Below are 14,058 nucleotides of genomic sequence, written 5' to 3' on the forward strand. Positions count from 1 at the left end.
TATTTAAAGACATTTGAAGATATTTCAAGCTGAAGTTAAAGACAATTTGAAGTTTATTTCTGAGAACGCCATCGATCAGAAAAAGATAAATGATATGTAATGATGCATGTAGTTAAATGGTATTCGAAGATGTTTGAAGTTCAAGTTAAAGGCGATATGTAGAAAAAGCCACTATAGTTTGACGGAAACCCGTTCTAAATACAAACTTTAATTACCCCATGATTAACCTAGGAATCACCGCAAAGCCTAATCAACGCATGCCACGACCTAACAATTTTATAAAAGGCACAAACGAACAATTTTACGCGAGAATACATTCTCTATGTGCCCCAAAATATCCTAAAAATGATATGCTGAGAAGAAATACGCCAACACCTGTAGTGGGAAGCATCATTTCCCAGCTGACTATTAGAGAAAACTTGTCGTGTGAAGACAACCAGGCTTAAACTGTTCCATGAAAAAACCATAACGTAAATGCTTCAGAATTTTTACCAAAACAAAAAGAGTGATGGACAATAATTTACAACAGAAGGATTGAGTACATTAAAGACTCGAAGGTGATGAATAGAAGTGAATCTACATGTGTTACTTCCTAATAACTTTGATAATTCAAAAATCCCAAAAGTGAAAGTGTTTTAATGTTACCAGTGAATATGATAAACCCAATATTGTATGTTATAAATCATTCATGCATGTACCACTAGATGTTCAAGTAGAATTAGGTGTAATATTATGTTATTCATTTAACGTAGTCTAGATAGAATGTAGTATGTCATATAGACAGCAAAATAAAAAAAAGCCTTGTAAAAATCGAAAAAAAAATCTTTAGTATAGTAGCTAGCCTAGAACCATGAATAATCTTAGTCCGGTAGATGAATTTTATAGAGTGACGTAGAATAAAATAAAAAAGGTAATAGGGAAAATTTTTAGCGCCCCTTATTAAAACCTAACATAAATATAAAATTATTAAGTAAAAGAAATAGTTAATAAAGGGCAAATATTTTAAAACCCCAAAGGGGAGCACGCGCTAATGACGAGACGTCATTAATTGTTGGGAAGGGTAACATGTACCTCGAGCAAAGTGTAATATATTTTACATACCAAAATAAAGTTCCTTCCTTCTAAAGATAATTTCGAATTCTTATAATTAAGTTAAATGTAGTTTCAAAAATGAAAACTCCTTAATCAGCAAAGAGAAATAGTGCAGTCACTTTCGCAGCAAGTTTAAACGATAAGAACCGTGTGAACGTCTAAATCATCAAAAATAATTAAGACGTATTATTGGACAAAGGACTCGCATCCTTGGGCCACGATGAACCGATCGCCAGCCAGTCCTTACAGCGAAGGACGAAAGAACTGCGTTTGGTAGTGGGGGCAGGAGTGCTTTTTGAGATTATTCGTAAAGTTGAAGCAGGAACATTCAGACAGAAGTCTTGAATTCTTTCATCTTGATCACCGTTATTGTCATTTGAAGGAATTCATTGCTGCGCAACTAAACATCTAAGTCAATGAATATATTGTCCTTCTTATCTGTGTTTATCTCATTTTATATATTTGAATCTAGTCTGATAATAGATAATTAGTTTGTATGTCTCCAAGGTAAATGCTCCCAGGGAATCGGATATCCAGATAGCTCGAGAAAGAAGAGGCCACATTTTTTCATCCCTACAAATACCAAAAGTTGTCATCGCTACAGCTTGGAAAAACGTTTCTAACCCCTATTAGCCTATAAATATTTGTGTCTCCGAAGTCAGATCTAATCGTGCCGCGGAAACAAAGTTTTGAGACGTCAGAATTTCTAGTTCAATAATTCTTAATTCCTCATAACTTTTGATGGATTAAATTAAATGAAATAATTCAAAGGTATTCAAGATCAGAATTAAAATACAATTCGATTAATATGTATATTGGAGAAACTACAGCATCCGGTTCAAATATAAGAAATAATAATAGGGAAATAAACCTATGCTATTCATATCTGATTTATTGAGAAAGCCAGGTTTCATCATTGACTGGTAAGATTAATAAATCAAATAATATTAACATTTGATTACTAAATATCAGTATACGTAGATTAAACTGACAATGCACACTCATTTGTATTTTCTTTCAGTAAAGTGCAAATTATTTTCTGGCCTTGGGAAGGCATAGGGGTTTTGAGCCCAATTTATGTTAATTTCTGTTCGTTCTGGGTTTCATTTATTTATCGATGCTCGTTTGTGGTAGTTTCACGCATGGTAGATTATTTGATTTTATTTTTGCTCATTTTCTGTTTAATGGAGTTCTTTACTTTTCTTTGAAAAACTTATTTTGTGGAAAAAGTTTTTTTTAATTAATTTCTGTTAGTTTTATATTGACATAGTCTTTTCTGAGAAAAAGAAAATAATACTTTAAATCTTTTCGTTCTTTTAAGAATTAGTTTGGCCTGCTATTTGTATGCTAGAAGAAAATTTTCAGCAATTTTTAACAGCATACAGCCTCTTAAAAATCTAGACACAAATAGTAGTGTTTAATTTAGTTTCGTACCTCCTCTATTTGACCTGAAATAGAAAACTTGATACCATTCGCAAAAAAAAATCTGTTTTCTTTCTTTGATAGCTTGGATACACTTACGCTATTTTGATTTGGTTATAATTTCGAATTGAATGAGCCCCTTTTGAAGTTTTACGACAACTCTATCTATAAAAACCTTATAAGCCCCTAGGGCAGAACTTACAACCTTTGCCCTTGGGGCTCTGGGGGGTTTGTCATCCTTAAATACATATTTTCCATACCTTTCAACTACGTAGAACAAAATGACTATCTCTAAACTTTGATTGAATGTTTTTGGGGAAATGATGGGCGTAAGAGCGGGTTAATTACTCTACTCACTTTCAACTGTTAAAAAGGGCAATTTCAATTTCCAATCAAATGAGCCATTTTGAAATTTCTATAACAACTTTCAATATAAACTTTATATCCCCACAGACCATAACTTACAACCCTTGCACTGAGGGCTCTGAGGGGTTATCATCCTAAAAGATCTTATTTCAAGAAGTTTCAACTACTTTGAACAAAATGGATATCTAAAAGTTTTGATTGGATGTGTTTTGGAAAATGGTGGGCGTGGGAGGGGCGTTAGTCGCTCTCCAATCACTTTCAAATATTAAAAAAAGGCACTATTCCTTTCCATTTCCAATTGAATGACCCCTTTTGAAGTTTCTACGCTTTCAATAAAAACCGTATAAGCCCCAGGGCATAACTTACAACCCTTGCCCTGAGGGCTGTGGGGGGGAGGGGTTGTCATCCTTAAGGACCTATTTTCCAAAACTTTCAACTACGTTGAATAAAATGACTATCTAAAATGTTGATTGAATGTGTTTGGAGAAAAGATGGCCGTGAGACGGGGGGTTAGTTGCCTTCGAATCACTTTCGACTATTAAAAAGGGCACTAGCCCTTTGAATTTCCAATCGAATGAGGCCCTTTTTAAATTTTCTAAGACAAAAATTTCAATAAAAACCTTATATGTCCCCAGGGCATAACTTATAACCCTTGCCCTGAAGACTGTGGGGAGAGCGTCCTGCTCAAAGGTATAATTTCCTGAACTTTGAACTGCGTGGAACAAAATGGCTATCTCAAAATCTTTATTGGATGTGTTTGAGAAAATGGTGGGTGTGAAAGGAGCATTAGTCGCTCTCCAATCACTTTCAACTATTAAAAACGGCACTAGTCCTTTCAATTCCCAATTGAATGAGCCCTTTTGAAGTTTCTACGCTTTCTATAAAAACCTTATACGCCCCCAGGGCATAATTTACCCTTGCCCTGAGGGCTGTGGGGGGTTGTCATCCTCAAAGACCTAATTTACAGAACTTAAAACTACGTTGAATAAAATGGCTATCTCAATGTTTTGATTAGATATGTTTGGGGATAAGTTGGGCGTGAGAGGTGGGTTAATTGCCCTCTAATCACTTTTAACTATTTCAAAGGGCACTAGCCCTTTGAATTTCCAATCGACTGAGCCCTTTTTTTAAGTTTCTACGACAACGCCTTCTATAAAAAACCTTACATGCCCCAAGGGCATAACTTAAAACCCTTGCCCTTAGGGCTGTGGGGGACTGTCCTCGAGAACATAATTTGTATCTAGGAATCAACTACGCTGAACAACATGACTATCTCAAATTTTGATTGGACGTGTTTCGGGATATCAGGCCTTTCCTGAACGATGAGTAATAAAAATCTGTGCTGAAAATAACGGAACTTTGAGAATTTAGATAACAAAAAAAATCACTTTTTGTTGCGCTATCTTTAAATTAACTAAAAAGATTCTTTCGAAAACAATTTTTCAAATAAAAATAAAGAGCCATATTAAACCAAAGACTAGCATAAGTAAATTCCTATAATAATTCAAACCCAAAATGATAAGAAACTGCGGTACTGTTTCGCTTAAGTACACAACGGCTATATAAAGTGAATGAATGCCGTGATGGAGACCCGTAAGCGGGTAATTGTTATCTAAATTAATTTAAAAAAAAACTTTCCGAAAAATAACTTTTTCAAGGAAAAGTAAAGGCCATTTTAAACCTAAAGCGACCAGAAATTACTATTATAGAATAAATGAAACCCAAAACGAACAGCAATTAAATAAACAATCATAGCAAAAACATACAACAAGTAATAATATAAATGAATAAATAGATCTTAAAGCGAGCAATGTTTAGATTGAATATGAAAATCAAGCTTAAAACGGAAAAAAAAAATTCCTATTGAAGCATAAATGAAACTTAAAACGAACAGAAATTGAATAAACAATCAATGCAAACAAACATACAATAATATTAATGTAAATGAAATAAATAAATCTTAAAATGAGTGAAACTTAAATTGAATATGCAAATCAAGATTGAAACGAACAAAAATCACTACAAGCAAGAGTTTGGGTATCACCTCCTTCTCTCACATCACCTCCTTCTCTCACTGTAAAAGTCTAAAACCTACTGCGTCATTGGCGCTTTACTGAAAACCAATTTTATGACAAATATTTTCTTTTGTACTTAATATTGAAAATAAACATTAAAATTATAGTAGCATTTTGAACTGCCGAGCTTTCAGCAATTAATATCATTATACATCAAATGTTTAGTTTAATTTATTAGCTCTTTTTAAAGCTGTTCAAGATGGATATAGTTTCACTACAAACAAGTGTTTGGATACTGCCTCCTTTCCAAACTGTAAATAAAAACCAAAAGCCTACTGCGTCATTGGCGCTTAACTAAAACTAATTATATTACAAATATTTACTTTTCCAGTTCTTACAGCATTGAAAATAAAAATAAAATTACAGTGAAATAAATTCTTGAACTGATGGATCTTTTAACAATTAATATTATTGTATATTATATATTCAGTTTGATGTTGCTTTTACTTTCCAAAACTGTTCAAGACACATGTAATTTTCAGTAAAGCGCCAATGACACAGTAGGTTTTAGACTTTTACAGTGAGAGAAGGAGGTCATACCCAAACTCTTGTTTGCAGTTATTTTTGTTCGTTTCAAGCTTGAGTTGCATTTTCAATTTAAGTTTCACTCGTTTTAAGATTTATTTTTTCATTTACATTAATATATATGGTATGTTTGTTTGCATTGATTCTTTATTTAATTTCTGTTCATTTTAAGTTTCATTTATACTTCAATAAGAAAATATTTTTTTCGTTTTAAGCTTGATTTTCATATTCAATCTAAGCATTACTCGCTATTAGATCTATTTATTTATTTATATTATTACTTGTTGTATGTTTTGCTATAATTGTTTATTTAATTTCTGTTCGTTTTGGGTTTCATTTATTTTTTAATAGTAATTTTTGGTCGTTTTGAGTTTGAATTTTAAAAGGTATTTGTATCTGCTGAGCTTAAGTTTGAAATGGCCTTTACTTTTCTTTGAAAACTTATTTTTCGGAAAGTTTTTTTTTAAATTAATTTTCGTTCGTTTTTGATTGCAAAAAGTTTCAAGTTTTTAAAAATCCTTATTTCAAAATCAAACTTTAAAGAAAAATCAAATATTCATCAAAGTATCAAAACTGGTATCAAAGTGAAAAAATGGGTTTGTGGCAACCTCGGAGTTTTTATTATCTGATGTTTGAACTATTTTTAACAAAATGACTATCTCGAAATTTTTATCGGATGGGTTTGGGGAAAAAGGGCGTGGGAGGTTTCTAATTAACCTTCGGTCTCTTTTGACTCTTTAAAAGTGAACTAGAACTTTCTATTTTCAATCAAATGAACCCTCCCTGAAGTGTATACGAGTATCCCTTTTATAAGAACCATATATATCCCCAGAGTATAACTTACAACGCCTGTCCCTGGGCCCTGGGGAGTTGTGTTGACCCTGGAGTTTTAATAACTTTTGACCCTTAAAAAGGGCACTAGAAATCTCGATTTCCAATCCAACGAGCCCCCTTTGAAGTTTCTACGACGACCCCTTCCATATGAAGTGCCTCTGGGGGAAAATCTTAATAAATAACAAATAACAAAACATTGGAGCCGTATGGCCTTTACTATAGGCAACGCTATAGCGTTGCCTCTGATATTTAGGATATCGCAGTACATGCCAATGAGCTGGAACCCACGCAAGAAGTGAAGTTTGGTTAATGCTAATGAAACAAAGCAAATAGGATGAAAATATAGTAATTTAGAAACAAATTGTTTTGAGATACGCCATTTTGAAAATCTGCATGCACATAGTGTCTTTTGATTTAGTTCAAGTTCCACCTCAAATACCCATTCTGTCAGATTTTCAACTTGATTAGCTTAGCCTTAATAGTGCTAGTTTAATAGTAGCAGAGGTCGCAATAGGAGCAGTAGTAGTAATAATAGTGTTGAATTGGTATTAGTAGCAACAGTAGTAGCAGCAGTATTAATATAAGTAGTAGCAGGTAGATGCCCCAGAAGTTTCATCTTGATACGCTAAGCTGTTCCAAAAAAAAATTGCTGATACACCTGTATCAGCAATATGTATGTTATTGCAAGTTACCAATTGTTAAAATTTAAGGTTTTTATAGAAGGGATGGTCGTAAAAACTTTGAAGGATGCTCATTCGATCAGAAATTGAAAGTTCAAGTTAAATTTCGAAGAATCAAAGGTAATCAGAGGACAATCAGCCTTTCCCTATTAACCGCCCCCCCCCAAATATATCTGATCAAAATAAAAATAAACATTTTGTTCAAAAGAGTTTGAAGATAAAATAACCATGCCTTTGGGGTTAACAACCCCAGCAGCAGCATCTGGGGCAAGGGCTGTAAGTTAAGTTAGTTGTTCATTGCTAACACATAAGGTTTTTGTAGAAAAATTTTTCTATGAACTTGGGGGGGGGGCTCATTCGATTGGAAATAAAAATTTCCAGTGCACTTTTTCAGAGTTAAAAGTGATCGGATCGGAGGGCTTCCACCCCGCCCTCCCCCCCCCCAAATACATCCAATCTAAATTTTGGGACGACCATTTTATTTAAAACAGTTTAAAGGTTAAATAACTATACCAAAATAACTAGGGTTCATAACCCAATTGGGTTTTACCTAATGTAAGTGCGGTGGTTGAGTTGCACGAGGGTTCAGTTACACGAGGGTTCAGTTGCACGGTGGTTCAGCTGCACGGTGGTTCAGTTGCACGGGGGTTCAGTTACACGGTGGTTTAGTTACATGGGGGTTCAGTCAAATGGGACTGAATTGCACGGGGGTTTAGTTACACGAGGGTTTAGTCAAACGGTAAGGTCCGTTCTTTTGCACTAAGATCTTACATCTAAGATCTCACATCTTTTTGCAAAGATCTCTGTTCTTTTAACTCATCTTTATTCTAAGATCTTACAGCTCACTAATGTTAGCAAAAAGTGTGAAAGACGCCATCTTTCTGCCATATAGAACAATGATGAGAGAACTTTGATGATTTACTCTTCATTGTTCTCAGACCGCTGATCAGAGCAGAATGATGAAAGACAACTGCAAAAGAACGCTATAAGATGTAAGATCTTAGTGCTAAGATTTCACTTTTAAGCGTTCTTTGTCAAAAGATGTAAGATCTCAGCACAAAGATGAGCAAAAGAACGGCCCTGTAATTTTAATTGTATACTGAAAGTTACTGATGTCACAACTTGTGTAAGACTATGAAAAGCGTTATAGACTAGTTTGTTGTTGTGAGGCTACGCACTGACTTTTGACTCCTAGATCAATATTCTTGTTTTTTATACTTGGCTTTTGTGTTTTCAGTAAAGCGCTAGTTTTCTATAATCCTACAACGTAGGAAACATCACCAGTTGGTTTATTTACACTAGTTTTTTTGTTATATATTAGATAGGCTGTGAAGTAATAATTTTTGTTCGTCTTATGTTTCAACTTCGCTCTTTACTTCCCTCAGAAAAAAGCTTTGTTTTTAAGTTAATCTTTGCAAAGTTTTTAATAAAGGATCATATAGAAGGCGCAAACCATAACAGGTTCCGCCAAGTTCAATCTTATCCCAAGGTTAAACCATGAAGTGAGGGTTCGCCCACCTTCAAAAATCGTATACAACATGTATACATGTACATATGGCACACCTTGCGGAAATGTACCACGCTTGGCACTGTAGGAGGGGGTGAGTGTGCCGACGCGTAGCTACGAGTGTGTCACGCAGAGTGGAAGAAAATGGAGTCTAATAAATGCTTTTAAAATTACTTTAATGTTTCAGTCCTTGAATTTAAAAAAAAAGGAAGAAAAGAGTATATCATTTTTATATCCAGAAGCTAGAGGCCAAAACAGCGCAAGAAGCAAATAAACTTAGTGGAATATATATGCAAAGGCCACCGAGAGGAAATTACAGAGGAACGAGGGTGGCAAAAACATGGTTATTCAAAGACAGTACTGCTAAAGGGTAAATAAAAACCTAAGATTTTCTGCTCATCCCCTAGCTCAGGTAGAAAAAAAGGAGAAACATAAGTGATACCAATACAAAAAAGCTAATCTTGTTGGTGTTCAAAATGAGGGGGGGGGACTTTTTGACCATGTTGAAAACTTTATTTGAAAAATTAGCCTTTGCTCGTTTTTAATTTAAATTTAATGTAGAAGCAACACTGTCATGAACTATTGTACTTATATTATGGAGGGGGTACCCCCCCTCCTATAAAGAATAATTCCTGCTCGTTTGAAGTTTTAATTTTAATCCTTACTCCTAGTGGAATTGTTTTGTTTAGTTTGTGACGTTTCTCATATAACACCGGTAAATCCCACTCTCCCTTGAAAAATTTCTCCTGGAAAGTTCCTCCAGAAATTTTCCTTCTCATGGAAAACTCTTTCTCAGGGACTATAGAGGGTCATGTCATCACCAAAAGTATAGTTATTGGACTTTTGAACTATGCTGAAAAAATAGCTATCTCATAATTTTGGTCGGACGACTTTAATTTTGGTCGGACGACTTCCAATCTTTCTGGTCATTTAAAAAGGGCAGTAGCCATTTTAATTTCTGTTCGAATGAGCCATTAAACATCTCTTTATGTTGTTCTGGTACCTCGCTAGCACTGGTTAAAAAAAGGAAAAAAGGACACATCAGCGCTACCCATGCAAAAAAGTGATTTTCCTTGTTTTTCAAGGTGGGGAACTCTAATTACCCTATTCAAGGTCTTGGACCATAGAGATTCCAATGGTGCAATTTTAATTTCGATCTGACACCATTTTCGAGGAGATTCCGGCTCTTTCAAAATCACCGTAAATTTGTTTTCGCAATAAACTTTTACTGTTAAGATTAACCGAAATAATCGTTACCATTCCTGAATCAGTGTCAGATGACAATTTTGTCCTTATTAGGTAGTTTTTTCCAAAATATGTTTTCCACTTTTAATTACCATGGACCGCGGTTTGCTCTTTACTAGGTTGCATCTACTACTGCAACCATGATTGCAGTTACTTGTGCAACCATGATAGAAGGCAAAAAAACATGATTGAAAAACACAAACCTGATACCGGTATACCCGATACCGATACGCGCGATACCAATTCATTCGATACCGATACACCCGATACCGATACGCTTGATACCACGTACATCCCTTTCCCCACTGACTATGGAGGGTCATATCATCACCAAAACCATAGTTCAGCATTAGAAAATTTAATTTCCGCTCGAATGAGCTATTAAACATCTCTCTTTGATGTATATATATATATATATATATATATATATATATATATATATATATATATATATATATATATATATATATATATATATATATATATATATATATATATATATATATATATATATATATATATATATATATATATAGAATATTACTTGGTTCTCTTTAGATTTTAGATGAGATTTTTGATTTGTTTGGCACATGAGACATAAAATATAGAGGAGATAATGGTTAAAACCAAAGAGTATGGATAACTGATGAGACTCGGATCTTCTGGGACTGGAAAAATACATGGAAAGATAGACATTTAAAACTACAAGCGCCAAACCCAGCGTAGTGGCTTGCAAAAGAATTAAGTGTCTCTAAATAAGCAGAAAATTTCCAACATAATTGGATAACTGATATGGTAATGATATAGGCCTATCCTAACCTGTATATTTATAGCATTTAAAGAGAAAGTTTAAGTGTACGTAATAAACAACTGGTTTTGTTTCAAGAACTAATTTAACTCAATAGGCCTACTCAGGCTGCACAGAGTAGGCCTAGGTTTAAAGTGGTAGACCTACTAGTTAAATAGTTGGGCTCTATACCCTTATTTACATGTAAAATTCCTAAAAAGGCAAGTATTTGGCTGTTTAGGATAGGCTAATCAACTGTTTAAAAGACATATACTAGGCCTAGTCTTATTATTTCGCAAAACGCTATATGGCGTTGATCATTTTTTTGGCACTATCGCGAGTTTCCACTCTTACCAGTTACTCATACTGGTACTTGTATGGTATAACCCCTACCTAATATTCTTCTAATATGTTTCTCTGTCGCTCAATCCTAATGAAATATACCAAAGTAAGATAAATATAGGTAGCCTACTTGTATAATATACCCCTACCGGTCAAGAAGTAAAATAAGGTTAATCCTAATAAAATATACTTAAGCATGATAGAAATATAATACTTTAGAAACAAATTTGGGCTGTATATTTGCACATTAGGGGCGGGGGTAAAGTACAGCAGGTCTGGATGCAAAATGTATTAGCTACAATTATTCTGCATATTTTAAGAAGAATAAGGATTTATTGAAAAAAAAAACATATCAACAAAAAATTATTGCTGCCTCCCCTAAAAAGCAAAGCTTGTCCGTGGGGGAGGTAGAGAAAACAAAATCCTTAAAACAAAGAATACTTGGCCACCGACACCACTAATACCATCACACTAAACAATAAATACAAAATAATATCATATATTATACTTCCTCTGGGAACATCTTATCAACAAAACCCCCACAAAGATAAATCAGTTAATCAGTCAAAACTCATATTCAGCAAAAAGCAGTTCCTTAATGATTTTTCTAAAAATATTGGGGTCACCAATAGTCTTAATATCACTATTCAAACTATTACATTTCTGCGTACCTCTATAAAAAACAGAAAAACATGAAAGGGAAGATATACCTCTAGGTACACAAAAGTCCGCGCTACCCCTTGTATCTTGAGAATGAACAGTATACCTAATGGACAATAAATCACCAAAACACTGAGACTGAACATCCTGCTACCGTCCAAAAATAAACCACAATACATGGAATTCACGGAGGCCTGCAGCTGGCAAAATTTTTAAAGTTGTGTAAATTTCTCTAACATACATACGCGGAGATATACCGGCTAAAATTCTTACTGCATGATTTTGTAGAACTCTTATTGGTTTTAAGGTAGAAGAAAAAGTATAGAGCCAAATACTTGAACAATAAAGTATATACGGGTGTATTAAAGAAAAACAAAGATGGCGAAGGACAGACTTGGGAAAATAATGTTGGAGTTTCTTCATTATACCGAGATTTCTTGCCAGAATTTTGCTAGTTAAAGTAACATGTTCCTTAAAAGATAGAGTTTCATCTATTACAATCCCAAAGTATTTAAAATACGCAGTCTGTTTTATGACACCTTTGGGCATATCTAATTCCCTGATCTATGGGTAAAAGTTTGATGATCGCGAGAAAATAATAAAGTTAGACTTAGCCATGTTAATCCTTAATTTATTTACCCTCAGCCATGCTGTAATTCTATTAACTGATTCCTTCATGGAAATCTGTAGCAGCTCCGCTGTCTTAGCTGTGCTAGTGCCTTTTGTGTCACCAGCAAAAAGTGTAACTGTTTCATTAGTTGGGTTTACCGTTAGTTCATTTATTCTATAGCAAAAATTATTTAGACAATTTGGTAAATCATTAATAAATGTCAAGAATAATGTAGGACCGAGAACTGATCCTTGTGGAACACCTATTTCAATACGCTTTTTTCGGAAGAAGAATCATTTAGTTGGACATACTGATAACGATTACTTAAAAAACTTCTTAAAAAATTTAGTGATTTACCCCTCAAACCATACACCTCACACTTCTTAAGTAGAAGTTCATGATCCACAGTATCGAAAGCTTTCATCAGATCTAAAAATATAGCACCTATTTTGAAACCTTTATCTAATACATCATTAATAATAGTTGTCATATTATGAAGTAAGAATTGTTTTCTGACTTCACACTGTCTAAATACTTTGCCCCCCACCCCCGTAATGTGCAAATATACCGTAATTTGCAAATATATTATATATTTTCCATCTATTCTGTCACTTCTCTTTGTGTGGTCTCACGATACGCTGAAAGAAACTAACAAAAAAGAAACGGTTCTATAATGCGTCAATGAATAAACAACTTGAGTGGTAGGGCGTTTATCATACAAGTACCTGCACACTCTTTGGGTAGAACCAAGTCTTGAGATTTGGGGGGGGGGGAATCCCAGGATCTCACCCTGTACACATGCCTGTTCTCTACGAACGCGCCTTTTTAAAAAATAACTTACTTTTGCTGAATATTTCCAAGCAAGGGACAAAGTATTCATCACATACAACTCCTAGACCCAGCATGACGTAGATGGCGATTACAAAATGAACAGCAACACCTCCATTTAGCCTTTCTTCTTGAGTAAAAAAGTCTGGTGGGAAATCACAGATAGCAGGATTTGCACACGTTGCGTTGGCTTCTGATGTTTCTAAAACAGAAAAAAAATGACAAACAACACTTCTTTTGATGTTTTAGCAGCTGTACATAAATCTGCTATATCTTCAACATCTACAACATAAAATATTCAGTAACAGTTTAATAATATTTGATTTTTTTTTTTTTTTTTTTTTTTTTTGTTAAATAGATCAGGTACAAATAGATCTAAGTCAAAATTGCAAAAACAACTGCATACAAGCAATAGCGTGGTAACTCACCTCCCATAGATTCCTCACAAAACTAGAATAAAACTTAGCTTTTAATGTTGCCCCTTTGAAAAACATGGGCTTCTTGAGATAGGATTTTTAGTGGTTTTTTTTTCAGAAATTAGACATATTTCTAAAGTAAAGCAGATGGGTTAAATATAAAGCTGGTTATAGACAACTGCAAAAAAGGTTTTTATAAATACAATTTTGAGTTATCGAAAATGCTGGAAACCTAGTTGCTTGGAGGTTGGAGGGTTAGAGAAAAAGAAGAAAAAAGGTTGGAGGAAAAGCTGCGACCTAGTAAAGTGCAGACCCCAACTGAAAGTAACGTAAAACTAAAAAATACATTTTGAGTTGTTTCGACTTAAAATGTAAATTCCTCCATCCCGATCTATTCAAAGCCTCCTTCTTTACGCCTTCTCAAGAAGCTCCAATTTCTCTTAAATATTTCCTTACGACATCCTTCCATCTTTGCTCTTTACGCTAAAGTTTTAAAGTTCTTTAAGAATACTTCTCATTCAAATTCAACTGCCCTTGTGTTAGAATAGTTTTTCTTAAAGAATTGTGACAAAAAGTCAAGCTTTAAAATGAACAAAAAGGGTTGATGAAGGGACAGCCCCCTCCCCAAATATACAGAATAGTTTCTTTTCGTTTTCAGTTTTAATGTTG

At 34.1% G+C, this 14,058-nt stretch overlaps 1 protein-coding gene across 1 annotated transcript in view; it reads right to left on the reverse strand.

The window, feature by feature from the left end:
• Nucleotides 1–14,058, reverse strand: part of zyd (sodium/potassium/calcium exchanger zydeco) — an 83,800-nt gene that overhangs the window by 59,972 nt on the left and 9,770 nt on the right. Inside the window, exon 2 of the mRNA XM_089100503.1 lies at nt 12,987–13,175. Within this exon, the coding sequence (XP_088956629.1) occupies nt 12,987–13,175 (189 nt within the window). The remainder of the gene's footprint in view (nt 1–12,986; nt 13,176–14,058) is intronic.

Source organism: Artemia sp. Qi Xiang Cuo, chromosome 14, assembly GCF_049724085.1.
Source record: "Artemia sp. Qi Xiang Cuo chromosome 14, ASM4972408v1, whole genome shotgun sequence".
Lineage (NCBI taxonomy): Eukaryota > Metazoa > Arthropoda > Branchiopoda > Anostraca > Artemiidae > Artemia > Artemia sp. Qi Xiang Cuo.